Raw genomic sequence first — 15,277 nt, 5'->3', positions numbered from 1 at the left:
CAATGCTTTTCAGCTGCTAATGAAGCCTGCTCCCCCCTTGGACTGCTGCTCTGTAGTTGCTGGGGCTGGCCTTTGTGACAGATGGCTGAAATTGAGCCCGGTGGAAGCGCGGCAGTTCCCCACCACCCTGTTTTCCAATAAGCAATGCTATGCAATGGGGAAAACTTGGACTGGCCTTTGTTCTTGATAGGTTCTGCCTCAAAACTTAGCTGCCGCTTTTGAAGAGAGCTGGGTCTACGTGTGCGTCCTCCCTCTGTAAGGAACCAGCGCTCTTATCTGTTCTGCTCGGGGGTGAGGTTGGGCAGAGGGGACGGTTTATCTGTCTCAACAAGAGAACTCTGAACTGAGCCACAGGAGGGCAGCGAGGTCGTCGTTATCCTCCCTGCAGCTCCCCGCACTCCGGCTGTGGGGAACACAACCCCGCACGGCAGCAGGGCAGAGCACCGGCTCGGGCGGCTACCCCGCGGGTACTACGCCGCTGAGCGGCCAGCTGCCGCGCGCCGGGGAAAAGGCTGTGAGCTCCCGCCCGGCGCGCGGAGGGGGTCTGAGCGGGCGCGTGGTGCAGGGGCTGCTCGCGCCCCCGGCCCCGCTGCTGTGACTCCTGGCGCTGACCGGGGCGAGGAGCCCCGGGGGGGGTGTGGGGGTGCGGCGCTGGGCGGGGCGGGCCGGGCTGCGCTCCGCGGTACAAGCTGACTTAGCGGGGCCCGGGGAGGGCGCCGCCTGCCCCGCAGCAAGACGGGCAGGGACCGCAGCGGCGGCGCCCCCGCCCCGGTGCGACCAGCTCCGGCCCGCTGCCCGCCTGTGTCCCGCCCCGGGCGGGAGCACTTCCGGTGCGCGGGGGGCTGGGAAGAGGCCGCCGGTCCCTTCCGGTGAAGCGTTTCCGGGTCTCTTTGTCCCCGGTGTTGCGGGCGCTGCATGTCCCGGACTTGCCCCGCCCCCGCCCGCAGGTTGGTTCCGGTTCCGGTCTCGGGTGGTTTTCCCCCGGTGGCGCCACGCGGGGTGTGAGGGGGGCCGGCGGCGTCTCCCCCCATCTGTAGGGTGAGGGGGCTGGTGTGCGTCCTCCTGGGCCCGGCGCTCTCCGCGCCTGGCGGCGGGGCAGCTGCGCCGCCTCCTCTCCCGGTAACGTCCGGCCCGGCCTCGGGCTGCGCAGGCCCTGGGGGGAGGCTGGTCCAGGGAAGCCTCGGGGGGGTGATGCGACCGCATGAGCTGGGCCGGGGGGTGCAGCTTGGGAGCTGGGCTCTGTGGCCGCTCTCCGAGGAAAGTCCTCGGCCGCGGGCCTTGCCTCAGTCCGTGCTGGGCTGCTTGTAACGCGGCAGCCCTTTGCCTGCCTGTCTGTCTTTCTCCCCTACAGCAGCGGAACCACCAGCGCGTCATAGATGGCCCAGTTCAAGCGCCAGAAGCCGCTGCGAGCCGGCAACCTGCAAGGAGCAAGGCCATTCTCAGGTCAGCCAGCTGCGATGTTTCCCAGTAGCCCAGCCTGAGTGTACATGGCCCAAGTGAGGAGCCTTCCACTGCTTTTCCTGGGTACAATAAGGGCCTCTCCCACAGGGAGCTTGTGAATTACTGGGTGCTTGTTGGTTAATATTAAAGACACAGGGTGCCTTTCATCCCAAACTGCTTTACTAACTAAAGTCACGCAAGGCTAAGATCTTAGTGCTTTCCTGTTGACTATCAAGGATTGGCTCTTCTTCTAGTGAGGTTAATTGGCTGGCTAACCTACCATTTAACTTGTTAACCAATTAAAGGAGGAAGCTTCGCTCCGCTCTTCCCCTAGTATGCTGGAAGCAGGGTCTCTTTGGCCTGGGCTTTACAGTTAATATCCGTGGCTTGAAACCTCTCCAGAGAACAGCACTGAAATGCATCTGTCTCTGGAGTGTAGGGTAAAAGCCAAATAATAGACAGCATAATCATGTGAGGAGGGGAGGGAATCAATTTTGGCTTCTTTAAAGCCTTCCCCTGCTCTTTCAGTCCTGTATAGTTGGGCTGCCGTGTTTCCCATTGTAAATTATTGCATGGCTTCTGTTTGTTGATGGGGGTTTAAAACTTTCACCAGAGAAGTGTGTGTGTATACATGTGTACTACATTGTATGAAGTGCTTTGAGACAAATGATTTCTGTTGTGATGAATTACTTCTGGGAGGGTCAGAGAACAGTGAACAGGGCAGCTCCTTTAATATTCTAGTTGGTCTGGAATCTGTTAAAATATCTGTAACTTATTACTAAGCATATAAAAATAGTATTTTCATGGTCCAGGGCACATAATGTCTGCTAATGCTTAAGAAATTTATTTGGCAGTGGCAAAAGTGTGTGTGTGTGTGAGAGAGAGAGAGATAAAACAGAAAGCTTAAACAGTGTAGAAACTTTCACTTTTATTATTGATGTTATTAGCTGTTAAAATGACTTTTTTTCAAGCATGGTAGATTATGGTACTGTCTTCACGAGTGTGTAGGTAGACAGCTCCTGTGTTTTTTATAGCTTTGACAAGCACCAGAAAGGTGAAACAAGCAAGACTATAAGCAGTTTTAGCTCTTGGGAGGGGAAGGCTTAGTGCAAAACTGGGCAGCTAATTGCAGGCTATTGTTTCTCCTGCTTTGCCTGCCTAACAGTTTTTCCATTTGAGTATGTCTGACTGGAGCAACTGCTGAGTGGAGGCCCCAAGGTGTGTCTTTCTTGCTGGGGGTGGAAGTATCTAGGTCTGTTTTTGACCTCAGAGTTTTTTCTAGGATTAATCTCTCCCCCCTTCCTCTTCTAGGGACACACACAACCTCCTTATTGGGACCTCCACCTGGCCATCTGTTAAACCCTCCTGTCTCAGCAGATATTATCCAGAATGCACGGCACCTGCAGGTATGTTTAGGACTCTTCTGGGGCTGATCAGTAGAAGCTGGTGTTTCATCAAGAACTCTCACTTTCTGGAGAGACCAGCATAGAAATTGTGTCCCCAAGCCAATGCATTCTTAATTCTCCCAAGTGCAAAGTCACTTTAGATGGGGCACTCTTGTGGCAGCACGAATTGCCTGTAGCTTTGGCCAGCATATACTTTGGCATGGCAGTGAAATCTAAAGCAATACTTATGTGCAGTTCATTTGTGAGAACAGTACTTCATAGATTACTGTCCTGTTCACTCTCACGAACTCCCTTCTTGTTGGAGAAGTTCATGGTTTAGATGAGCTTTGGATTGAAGCTTCCCTTCGTGTTGACAGAGCCTTTGGCCACTGTGTTCAAAGGTAGCTCTTCTCTACTTAGGTTTAGATGTACCCAGTTCTGGGGTTACTAGGGGAGGCCCAGAGGGGATGCAGTTTGCTGGCTTTGTGTGAGAGAGTAAGTGCTGGGGGTAGGAGGTGGAAGGGAACCTGGTAGCCGGGGGAGAGGGAGCCAGGAGGAATGGGGGTCCTGCCTCCCTCAATCCCCATAGCTACTGAGCAGTGAAGTGTGCATGCAGGTGGTGTGTGAGCTCCACTTTTTGTCTTGCAGGTGGGTGAGAAGCAGCGAGTCTTCACAGGCATTGTCACCAGCCTGCATGACTACTTTGGGGTGGTGGATGAAGAGGTCTTCTTCCAGCTGAGGTAAGATGAGAGCTGCTCTGTGTGTGCAAGGGCTCTTCTCTCCCCTGAGGAGAGGTGGCTCTGGACTCTGTTAATTTGCTTTTGGGGGCAGGGTTCTTTCCTGGAGCCTAGGAGGGGAGTCCTGGGTTCTGTTAAGACACAGGCAGTGCCTTGCTGATTTTTTGTTTTGCTGTAGTGTGGTAAAGGGCCGGTTACCTCAGATTGGTGAGAAAGTGCTGGTGAAGGCTGTCTACAATCCAAGCCAATCAGTGCCGTGGAATGCCATGAAAGTCCAGACATTGTCCAATCAGGTATCACTTAATAGTGACAGTTGCTGTACCCTACAATCTCTTCCTGAGCCCTTGCATCCTTGGAGGGGCAAGGCCCGGGTGAGGATAAGTTCTTGGCCTGAGTATTGCATCCCTTTCTTGTACAGCCTCTCCTGCAAGCTCCTACCCCTCTCCTGCATGTGGCATCCTTAGGCCAAAAGCAAGGCATCCTGGGAGCCCAACCCCAGCTGCTGTTCCAGCCTCACAGGATCCCTCCTCTCTTTCCCCAGAAACGTGAGTATTGATGCTTAACACACAGGAACCTTGGCACTACAGGGATTCTTGGGGTGACCTGCCTCTGTCAGTGGGCACTTTCAGGCCTGACAGCTTTGTTTGAAAACTCTGGGATAAGCCCCATTCCTCCTTTTACCATGAGACCAGAGCTGAGCTGTAGTTAGTCCAGAGGGGAAATCTGATTTTGGAGTAGAATAGAAATGACTTTGTATTTGTTTCCCCCAGCAATGAGCCTCTTCCAGTCATCCCCTTCGCTACATCTGGGCCACCTTGGGAGATATCCTGGTCGGGGCCCAAAGGGCAGGCAGGACTCAGGCAGATGGTAAGGACTGTGAAAGGTGTCCCCCCTACAATGAGGCAGAAACCTTCTCTTTCCCTTGGCTTCCTACCTTGTTTCCCTCAGCTCACTGGAGAGAGGCCCCATACTGCTTTTGCAAGAGTCTGGATATCAGCCCCAGGGCAAAATCCCAGATCTCACTTCCTCTTCTAGTGATGTTACTGTGCACTGTGAAAAGCTTTAGCATTCTTGCTATACTTACAGGCACTGTTCTGGTTACAGGGATGATTTGGATTCAAAGAAGCGGAAGCAGAAAGGTGGTGAACCGTGGGGAGTGAAAAAGCCACGCCACGATCCTCCACAATACCGGGTCTACTTCGCACGCTATGCTGTGGACAGGTGAGTACTTTGGGCACGAATGGGGTAAAGTGGTCCATCTAGCTGAGACTGCGAATGGCTCTGTCTCTGTCTGGCTCTAGCCCCTTCTGTGATGCTCTTGAAATCCTGAGACGCTACTGCAGCATCCAACTGCCCCGAGAATTCTACGATGTCCGCCTGTGCTGGCTGGATACATTCCCACTCACCCAGCCACTGACCTTGAGGCACCCTAGTCGCATCTGGGTGGCTGAGCCGGGGGAAGAGGTACCAGAGACAGAGGAGGTTGTCATGCCAGAGGACACAGATGCTGCATTCAGTGCTAAGGTGAGAGAATTTTCACCAGTGCCTATTGGTGGTGCACATCACAAAAACTGCACGCCATGGCTGGAGCACGGGTCCGACCCTACTACTGTCCCCATAGGTGATGCTGCTGTCTTCCCCGGGCTTAGAGGAGTTTTACCGCCATTGCCTGTTATATATTGACGATCCCAGCGAGCAGAAAGAGAGTCCGGAGCACCCCACGAAGCAAATAAAGGTCAGACCCTCTGTTATATAAGGGTAAAGCAGTAGAGAGGAGGAGGAGCAGGATACAGAGGACTGTTGGGCTTCACAACTGCTCTCTCCCTAGTTCTTGCTGGGGAGGAAAGAAGATGAAGCTGTGCTGATTGGAGGGGCGTGGTCACCTTCTCTGGATGGCCCTGAGCCAGAGTCTGATCCCATGGTTCTGGTTCGCACAGCCATTCGCTGCACCAAGGCCCAGACTGGCCTGGATCTGAGTGCCTGCACGAAGTGGTGAGTGCCCCCCCCCCCTTGGAGCAGGAGGCTGGTGTAACTGCCTGCAGGGGTGGTTGCTCTGGGTTCCAGAGCCTTATGTTGGAACGTTAGGTGCCTTGGTTTGGCTGATTACATCATGGCTATACATAGAATTCCTGTGCTGAGTAACCGTGGCAACTGATTTTATTTTGCTTAAACCTGGCCTCACATGTGACTTGGTTGGTTTTTAGCGGCTGAGGGAAGCAGGAGGCCTTCTGGCAGGGGGGATGGAGGCACATGGGCAGGTTTGTAAGGCTCACCCTCCCTCTTGTGCTCCAGGTTCCGTTTTGCTGAGTTCAGGTACCTGCAGCAGGGAGACCCATTGCAGCGGGAGACTGTGGTGGTCTTTGTGCCAGCCATCTGGAGCTGCATGCCTTCCCTGGAAGAGTGGGAGGCCATGTGCCAACAGAAGGCAGAAAGGGCTCCTCCACCGCCTTCCTGCCCTGAGGAGAAAGGCGAGATGGTGAGTGGGGGGGGCTGGCTTAAAGCAAAGAGCTGTGAGGGGGAAGGGTCCATCAGTTCATTAGCAAATAATCATTGTGATGTTTTCGAGCAGGAAGTGGAGGCCCCCAAGCAGGATGCTGCTGACCCAGTGCCTGAACCAGAAGCTCCCACTCCCCCCATGGAACCTGCCGTTGTTGCCCACCCCAGATGTGTGATGCAGGGGGGCCAGTGGAGCTGTTCCAACCTCTCACTCTGCACCCTGCTGGAGTACAGGAGACGAAGGGAGAAGATCTCATTTGAGGTAGGTCAGACATTATGGGTGTAATGGTACCTAGAGTTTCTGCTTTTGAGCTCTGCACTTGCAAAATTCTCCCTCCCAAAGGTGGCAGTGGTGGCAGAACTCTTCCAGGAGATGCTGCAGCGGGATTTTGGCTACAAGCTTTACAAAGCACTGCTGGCCCTGCCAGAGAAGGAAGAGCCAGCTGAGGCAAAGCAGCCAGAGAAGGAGGAGGAGGAGGAGAAAGAGGTCCAGGTCCCAGAAAATCTCAAGGCTGAGGAGGAGGAGGAGGAACCCAGGGAGCAGGAGCCTGTGCAGGTATATTCCCTTGGGTCATGTTGTAGCTGAGCTGGGTGGGCAGCTGAGGCTATACCAACTCAACTCTTGCTTATGCATAGACTCATCAAGATCAGGAGGAGGTAGCACTGGTAGCAGAGAGTGTGGAAGCGGCAGAGCAGAAGCCAGCTTGCAGTGATGGTGCCAAGGTGGCCACAGAGGATGAGAAGGCCAAAGGTGACTGCAAAGTGGAGCCCAAAGACTCAACTGATGAGCTGTGCATGCTGAGTCTAGAGGATGACCTGCTGCTGCTGAGGGAGGATGAGGAAGATGACTTTGGTAAGTGGGCAGCAGGGGAGTGTGTGTGTGTGTGCGTGCATAGCCTCTGGCCACTGCAGACAACTGGGGTATCTTCCTGTCCTTCAGGTGTCAAGTTAGAAGATGCTGAGGTGAGATCCATTGCTTCCAACCAGTCCGAGATGGAGTTCTCCTCACTTCATGACATGGTCAGTAAGCCAACCCACCCCACTCACCTTTTCCCCTTTCCCTGGAGGGGAGCCACTGATGTGTGTGCGCCTTCCACAGCAGCCCAAGGAACTGGACCCAAGTGCTGTCCTGCCCCTTGATGCCCTCCTGGCCTTCATCTACTTCGATTTGAATTTCTGTGGCTACCTGCACAGAAGAGACCTTGAAAAGATCCTCATGACAGTGGGGCTACATCTGTGCAAGGAGCAGGTGAAGCAGCTTGTGAATAGAGTAGTGACTCAGTATGTGTGCCAGTACAGGAGCCTGCACTACAACCGCCAGGATAGCCTTGACCATGTCCCTCAGGAGGGGCTTTTAGGTAGGTATTGGATACGATAGCCTGTGATGGCAGGGGGAGAAATTCACCACTAAGTTGGTTTGCTCTTGTTTCTTCTTCAGGGAATCTTGCCCTGTTGCCTGCCTCAAACACCCTGCCAGAGGTTTGTGCCCAGCCCAAGGCAGCAGTAGAGCATGGGGACCTTATCTCCCACCATGGGACTGTGCTCAACTTGGGCAAGCTGCTGGAGAAAGCAGAGCAAACAGAAAGCAGCCGCCTGTACCTTGAGAGCAAAATCCACACCCTGGAGGTCAAGCTGGGTGAGTGTGTCTGCCGGGGGGGGGGAGAGAGAGAGAGAGATCCCCTTTTTAAGTGACAGGGCTGAGCTGTTCTTCTCTTCTATACTATCCCCAGAGGAAGCCCACCTCCGTTTCTCAGCAACAGAGTCAACTAACAAAGGGCTGACTACTGAGCTGCAAGAGTTGCAGCACAAGCTGGCTGAGATGGAGGAGCAGGTGAAATCAGCAGAGCGACAGAAAGCCAACTTCCAAAGATTGCTGCAGGAGAACAAAAAACGCCTGGTTCCCTTACAGTTGGAGATACAGAAGATTGTTGAGAAGGTAGGCCAACCCCATCTAGTCTATGGAATGGTGGGGGGGAGAGATTAGTAAATCACTTGATTCTGTGTTGTGGCTTACTACTTGTGTGCATGCCTCTTCCAGACTAGTAACTGCTTAGAGAAGAAGGAGGAACCTGCAGTTAGCAACTGACACTGGTGGAGCCCTGTAATAAAGGTCAGTGAGAGCTCTTCCACTGCCTGAGGGACATGAGGAGCAGCACTGGATTCCCACATGTTGGGACCAGAATGTGAGAAGGCCCCTGCCCCCCTCCCAACCCCTTATTCATCAGCCAACTGCTGAGGTAGGCACTATGAGCGAGCAAGCAATGGTGCAGGGACCAGCCCACAAACCTGGTTGCACTGGAAATGAACTGTGGCTGTAAGCAAGCTCCACTGCCTGGGCTCTTGAAAATGAAGGTCTGCCATCTGCACTTAGTTTTGAAATGGTGCTTTAGTCATCAGTGTGGTAACAACTTGTAATTAACAGGAAAGGTTTGTTTTTTCTTTTCTTCACTTCACTTGTTTGTGGCTATTTTTGTGTCTCTTCTTTTCCCACTGAGGTGACTCTGTATATTCCCCTCCCACCCCCAATTCTAAATAAATAGTTGTGTGACCCCCCCTCCCCCCCAGGTGTTTGAGAACTACATCCATCACATCTTTACTTGGCCAGGTGTCCAAAACGTGTCCCCCCTGGAGAATGGCAGGTGGAAGCAGCTCCCATGGCACTTCAGTCATCAGCCACAATGGACAAGGCACGCAGTTCATTCAGCTTAGCTTCATTCTCCTTCTCACGCTGCTCATCAGTGAGGCCTGGCTCATCAATCTGCTGGGTCAGGTCGCCAAAGATTGTGTGCATCTCAGTGTAGTAAACAACCTGGGAGAGAAGACAGAACACATCCTGCTGTGCTAGGATGTGACCACAAGAGGGAGTGCTGTACCCACACAGAAGGGCTGCTGTCTTCTCAGTGAGGCATGGCAGCAGCTGGATGAACAAGCTGGCCACAGGTGCCAAAGCAGCCCATTACTAGGCTCTTTGTGGCTCACCACTGACAACTCATGAAGGTACCAAAACAAAAAAGGGTGATGAGTGTGGCTGCAAGCAAATGACTCTGCTACTCACCCTCTCTCTCTGCCCCAGCAAAGACAAACCTCCCAGTCATGCTGCATTATGATGATGGCCATAGCCCCAGCTGTGTAATCTCTAACCACAGCTCAGGACAGGAGGGCCCAGATATTTTGCTCAGGGCCTCTTGCTGAGACTGTGGGCAGAGCCATCAAACTGCATGTTATGGCCATCTTAGGGCCCCTCATGCTGGCCAGACCAACTGCTCACCCCCAGTAAGAGTCTCACCTGAGCACGGATCAATGATTCAAAGCTGGGCTTGAAGTAGTCAATACGGCTGCTGTAGAACTTGGGCATCTCCTCCAACAGCTGCTTGTTTTTGGCTTCAAAGTCCTCCTTCACTGGCCTCAGCTCCTCCCGGGCCTGGGGTGGGGAAACTAGAGTGGGACACTGGCTTTGAAAGTGAACATTTTGAGAGTTGTATCCAAGACTGTGAGCAGTCACATGTCTAGGTTGTACCAGAAATAAAGAATTCTTTAGGTGGCAGGGTCTAGCTCACAGAGAGAATTGCGTGCTCTGCACTGGCTGGCCGGCCAGCCAGCCCCTTCCCACCCCCCCCAGAAAAAAGCACAGGCTCCTCTCACTCCCAGCCCTGGGCCGATATTAGCAAACACAACCATTATTTTTACAGTTTGGTGCTTCCCCACGACATTGGCAGAGGAGAAAAGACAACAAAAGCTCCCCTGAGTGTATGCCCTCCCAGGATTTGCCAGGTCAACCTCAGACGGGTCTCGCCTGTCTTGGCACTTTGCCTGTGACCTTCAGCGTGGTTAGGCCTACTGGCAGTCTTCAAACAGATGCGTGGGGAGCAAGGGAAATGTCTCTGAGGTGGTGTAGAAAAGGGCAGGAGGGGGTGGTTGTTGAAACACTAGACATGTTCAAGTCTGCCACTTAATCCTGATGCAATTCCAAAGGGAGGGGTGTGGGCTAGTAGCGAGATTCCACATGCTGGTCCTGCTCTGGCAGGGTCTAATCCGCTGCACAGCTTGGTGTTAAAAACAGGTTCCGGGCCTTTGTTGGGACAGTCCGCTAGAGACAGGCATAACTTCCGCTGAGTAAGGGCTTAAAATTGCACCAAGCTCAAAGGGGCAAATTCACCGTCTAACATCACGCAAGCTACCCAAACTGAGGCTGTGTTCCAACTCACAGGAGGGCAAGGGAAGGGGTGTTAATTGAGGAAGCTTCCTGCATCCACAAACCACGGCCTTGGGTAAGAAAGAGCCCAAGGTATATTTTAGGGTGAGTGGAGATATGCTCCAATGCTAGCCAAGGCTTTAAGTATTTATTCAAGATTTTCATGGGCAAAAATGAGATCATACCAGAAGTTCATTAGCAAAAATCACCAGTACAAAAGAACTCACATTTTTCAAGCCATAGCTTTAGTTACTGGGCTGAGGCACATAAGCTGCTTACACTGATAGGGCTGTTCTCTAACACAATTTTGTGGGGAAAGCGATCAGGACTGTGTGTTCTGTGACTCTAGTCCTTCAAGGTTTCAAGCACAAACGAAATGACTTTGTTTGGTGAAGAGCTACTTACAAACCCAACCCAACAATTGTGCTCAAATTTGTGGAAGACTGGTGAGCTTTGAACCAGCAACCGCGTACAATGTGAATGACGCTTACAGCTGGTAAAGGGAAATGCTGCCTCTGAAAGAGGGGCTGCTCTTACTGTGCTCTCCAGATCATGTGGACTTTATTCTGAGTGCTCTTAATTTACCCAGTGTTGTCACATAACAGTGGTATGCCCTGAAACAATCTGCCTGTCCTAAGGAACTTCGGTACAGATCTGAGATACTGAAAGACAAAAGAGCATTTAGTTTATTTTCTTGCAGATGCAGGATTGTATCTAAGTGTAAATGTCCCAAGCCATGATGTTCCCATCATCTCCCTTGAGAGTCTATCCCATAGCTTAATAGTACTTAGATTTTCTTTGTCGTAATTTCACCACACTACGTCCACTTATATCCCCTTTACTGTGCTAAAATAATACTTGGCATGCCAGGGTGAAACATTAGTACAGGAAGATGCAGTGCATCACCCTGCACATAGGGAGTGCCGTGTCGTTCTCTCCAGAGCTCTTCAATCCTACCAGTAAGCCCGTCTCCCAGCTCTGTACCTGGTGTAGCTTGGCAAGGATGGGACCGGTCTTCTCCTTCTCTTCGTATTTTTCTACCTTGGACTGCAGCCGTTTGTAGTCTTGCAGAGTCTGCTCGCGCCTCTTCACTGCCATATTCAGGCTGGGGAACACGCTGCTGAACCTGCAGGGGTTTAAAAAATAAAGCCCTGGAGAATGTTGTGGCCTGGATGGATTCATCTCAGAGAGAGATCTGCTTGGCCAAACTCCCAGCAAAGAGTCTGTTTTGTCAAGGTGCTCAGGTAGAATTGCATGTGACATAAGGAGTGGGCGTTAGCATCTGTCCTCAGATTACCGGGAGGGCAGAGGCAGGAGTGGGGCAAGTGCCCTGGTGGTTCATTCCAACCCCCACCATCTTTAAAGGAATCAGATCAGGTCCGTGAACTGCACGAGTCTTTTCACGCTTCAAGACACGAGGTTACATGACAGACCGTAATTAGGTCTCCTGAAGCTTCCAGCAGAGGCCTCCTGCGTTCTGTGCCCTTAGCATCCAAAATGTACTTCATGCACACAGGTAGTGAGGAAAGGAATTCTGTTGGGAATGGAGGTATGGCCACAAGTAAGGGAACAGTACTGGACACACGGAAAAGTAGGCTGAATATCTATAAACTTTTCTTAACAGTGAAAGCTACAACATCTGGCATAGGCTCCCTAGGAATGGGGTGGAAGCCCCACAGCTCAGAATATTTCACAGAGCGAAATGCTGGGACTAAACTAGGCTTTTCCAGCTCTAATTTCTATGAGACAATGAAAGATACGGGGGTGGGGGGAGAGATCTGAGCTGCTGGCATGTAATGAGCAGAATGGTTTAGCAACCTGCAGCTGTACCTTCTCGCCTCTCTCGTTGACTTGAAAATGGGCTCTCCAGAACCAAGAGATGGCTAGTAACACAGCCCAAGGAGGAAGACCCCTAATGCCAGGGAAGCCTGAAACAGACACAGCACTCAACATTGCCTCGGGAGAAGAGAAAGGCATGAATTAATGCCTGGGCACAACGGAGCTAGTCCTCCGGGAGCCCTGTGGCCCTACCACTGCCTTGTAGTTCCTTTACTACTTTGGTATGAGCCACAAGCTGCTCGTAAGGCAGGGCATGGGGTCATGAGCCGGGACTCGGGGGCATAAGCACTAGTTCATGACCAAACGAGAAGGAAGACGACAAAGAGGATTTCCAAGTCCAAAAGGGGAAGAGGAAAGAAATCACCGTGAATGCAGAAAGTGTCCTTTCCCTCTCCTGAGCTGGGTTGACCAGCACTTGAGAGCCTAAACCTGCAAGGTGTTGAGCATCTCCAGTGAGTCAACAGAAGTGAAACCTCTGGTATGATTAGGCTACAGTTGATGAAACCCTGCTCCTTTCTTTCACGCATGTGGAGGAGCTCCATTTACTACTTCCTGCACAGAGCATGGAAAAACGATGGGGATTTGCCACTCACTACACTGGTTACAAAAAGGATGCTCCGGTCAACTTTTGGGGTTTTTCCCACTAGAGTGAGCGTGCTGCAATCCAGACTCCCTGCTCCCGTTAGCCTGAGTCCTCTCATTAACAAGAGCCCTGCGTGGTGGGGCTTTAAAGACATGCTGCGCCTTTTACTGGGCTGATCTTACTCTTCCATGACAAAGGGACTGCCCTGCTTTCCCTTTCAGAGAGTTTAGATCCAGAGTTTAATAAGAACAAGGAACGAAACAAAAATCTCATCCCATGCTTTTATTATAAACTTCCATGGGCATTGTGAGGCTGACTAACTTAATGGAGTCCCAGCTGATGGAAGGTGCTACTGAAAGGAAACATTATGATCGTTATTTTGTTAATATCAATTAGGCAGTTGACTGCAATAGCAAGGGAGTGAAGCCAAGGAGGCCCAGGTCCAGCTTTATGTTCCCATGTCAAATTTGTTAAATTTAAGACATGTCACCTTAAAACCTAGTCAGTTTCACACACCTACTTCCCAGTACCTAAGAGACCCCCCCCGCCAGTTGTCTCCCAGCCCTCCTGCCAAGCCTGGTGATTTTTTACAGTCGAATTTTCCCATTTTTAATTTTTTTCCCCTCGCCTGCTACTGCTGTGCTACAGAGAGACAAAACAATGTGGGAAGCTGCTGTCCACATAAATACAGAAACTGACCCCACACAAAGAGCTGCTTAATGCATAAAGCAAACAGAGAAAAATACGGTTTGCCCACCCATCTTACTCATTTCTGATCACCTGAAGTGTTATTTGCAATGACACCCAGCTTAAAACAAACAAATGTGAAAGTCTTCAGTGAACGTTGGCTGTTGAAATGTTGTCCTGGCTATTTGTGAACCAAATGAGAACAATCTTGTGCTAGTGCCCAAAAATTAAAAAGTGACAGTGACTTGCCATGAAATTAATTAGTTTAGTTTCACTGCCCTGACCAAGTGAGTTGCAAACCACAAGGAAATACCAGTGACAGGAAGTAAAGGAGACTATGGACATTTTTTCAGGGTTAATAATCTACAATATTAATATAAGGCACAGGAGTTTTTAAACACTGAATTTACCTTACTGGTGCCTCTCTAACACTGAGTCCCAACTACCACTGCATACCATGTCTCTGATCACTGCCTCATTTGTTCTGCTGAAACTTAGTTCTGGCTTTACTTCCCTCACCTCAGAGATCAAATGCCAAGCATTTTATGAGCGTGACTCCTCTACAGCCAATCCAAAACACGGCTGCCACAGCCATCTGTGGCCCATTGCCAGTCCATGTTCAAGCTAAGATCAGCCATCTTGGGGTCAGCTGTTTACCCAGAGAGTTAGGAAGATTTCCTCCTATACTCCAGGGACGCCCCTTCCTTTTCATCTGTCCCCTTTGTGGCTTTCACCATTGCAGAGTGGCAATGAGGGTTTTTGAGCGCCACTCTTCTAATCCTGGCTCAAAAGCTCATTCTCCTTGACAAGTCACAACTTCTCCCTCTCAGCCCCCCTCTCCTGTAAGGTAAGGGCTGTAATTCGGATCTCTGGTTTTAGCGCACACACAATGAAAGCTCTTTGAGACAAGAGCACAAATCCAGGCTTTTTTGACAATGTGTACACAGCAAATAACCAACAGATTCAAATTATGAAGAACTGAAACCTGCTGACTGGCTCCCTCAGGCTCCTGTTCGTCACATTAGTAAGTGATGTGAAGGTAACAAGCAAATGCTAACTAGAAGTTGAGCCTCTCTAATCCAGCTCTCTCAGGACCTGGTGCTGGATGAGAGGACTTGCCAGACCACAGGAAATCAATATTGCCTAGCACATTAGCAACACTCCCACTGCTTGCTGGGCTCTTAGAAGACATTTAGGGGTAAATCACAGGTAACTAACAGCAGAGAACTCTGAGAGCCAGGGCTGGTGGCTGCAAACAAACTTTATGGGATGGCGGGAAACTTGGCCACGCCCATGAGAAGGGGTCATCCAGCTAACTAAACTCATGCTGGATGATGGATGTTGCTGGATGAGAGAGTCCCATATTAGAGAGGTTCAGCCTGCACAATCTGGGTAGAAAGCTGAAGTCCTCCCCCAACCTATCCCTGTCCCTCTCCAAGGGTCACAGACCAGCAACTGGCAACCTAGGCTAGTGAATGGGCTGCATGAGTGGCCCCTCCTCCATCTCAGTAAACCGCAATATTGTCATAACCAAGACAGTCTCCTGGGACAGGGTAGTTTTGCTAACTGCATTTGCATACCTAGAATTTATGGGTGTGTCGACTGAACCATCACAGCGCTCTGACTGGATGCAGAGGGAGCACATGGCCCTCACAGTCAACATCACGTGCAATCAGCATGAACCTCTCTTCACGTGCCCTGGCCTTACGCGCCTGTCACTTTAGTAATACTAGTAGGAGAACAACAACAAAGATGGAAACCAGCAGAATCTGGAAACCTTGCGCACAGCCAATGGTAACAAAATATCTGGAGGGCCACGCACACAACCCCAAAGGTCCACAACTTGCACTCTACTGTCATAGGCTGTCTGGAGGTGCTGTCAAGCAATGGCCTCTGTCCCACCAGCAGCACACCCAGG

The 15,277-nt window shown here is 51.3% G+C and overlaps 2 protein-coding genes across 9 annotated transcripts in view; one reads left to right on the top strand and one right to left on the bottom strand.

Annotated features, from left to right (window-relative positions):
- Positions 1 to 888: 888 nt before the first annotated feature.
- CCAR2 (cell cycle and apoptosis regulator 2) lies at positions 889 to 8,616 on the top strand. Of its 6 annotated transcripts, none has more exons than XM_074981922.1 (19): positions 967 to 1,119; positions 1,352 to 1,443; positions 2,752 to 2,846; positions 3,474 to 3,565; positions 3,741 to 3,855; positions 3,981 to 4,107; positions 4,333 to 4,429; positions 4,667 to 4,783; positions 4,864 to 5,086; positions 5,184 to 5,297; positions 5,391 to 5,554; positions 5,855 to 6,038; positions 6,132 to 6,320; positions 6,402 to 6,614; positions 6,695 to 7,078; positions 7,158 to 7,416; positions 7,497 to 7,694; positions 7,789 to 7,994; positions 8,097 to 8,616. In XM_074981922.1, the coding sequence occupies exons 2-19, from the start codon at positions 1,377 to 1,379 to the stop codon at positions 8,142 to 8,144; spliced, it is 2,892 nt and encodes a 963-aa protein (XP_074838023.1). In that variant the 5' UTR covers positions 967 to 1,119; positions 1,352 to 1,376; the 3' UTR covers positions 8,145 to 8,616. The 6 variants fall into 6 exon arrangements, with proteins under 6 accessions (XP_074838019.1, XP_074838020.1, XP_074838023.1 ...); XM_074981921.1 differs by having other exon boundaries at positions 5,855 to 6,320; positions 6,695 to 6,911; positions 6,999 to 7,078; positions 7,161 to 7,416; XM_074981920.1 differs by having other exon boundaries at positions 5,855 to 6,320; positions 6,695 to 6,911; positions 6,999 to 7,078.
- LOC142004338 (early growth response protein 3) overlaps positions 8,157 to 15,277 on the bottom strand; it is a 324,184-nt gene continuing 317,063 nt past the window's right edge. Inside the window, exons 7-9 of one of the 3 annotated variants that reach the window (XM_074981931.1) lie at positions 11,235 to 11,376; positions 9,345 to 9,479; positions 8,157 to 8,867 (exon numbers count right to left, since the gene is read on the bottom strand). In XM_074981931.1, the coding sequence (XP_074838032.1) occupies positions 8,721 to 8,867; positions 9,345 to 9,479; positions 11,235 to 11,376 (424 nt within the window). In that variant the 3' untranslated portion in view covers positions 8,157 to 8,720. The remainder of the gene's footprint in view (positions 8,868 to 9,344; positions 9,480 to 11,234; positions 11,377 to 15,277) is intronic. The other 2 variants (XM_074981932.1, XM_074981928.1) reach the window with 2 other exon arrangements.

This window comes from Carettochelys insculpta, chromosome 31 (genome assembly GCF_033958435.1).
Source record: "Carettochelys insculpta isolate YL-2023 chromosome 31, ASM3395843v1, whole genome shotgun sequence".
Taxonomy (NCBI): Eukaryota; Metazoa; Chordata; order Testudines; family Carettochelyidae; genus Carettochelys; species Carettochelys insculpta.
Note: the sequence above shows the minus strand (reverse complement) of the source record. Positions and strands in the feature narration are given on the sequence as shown.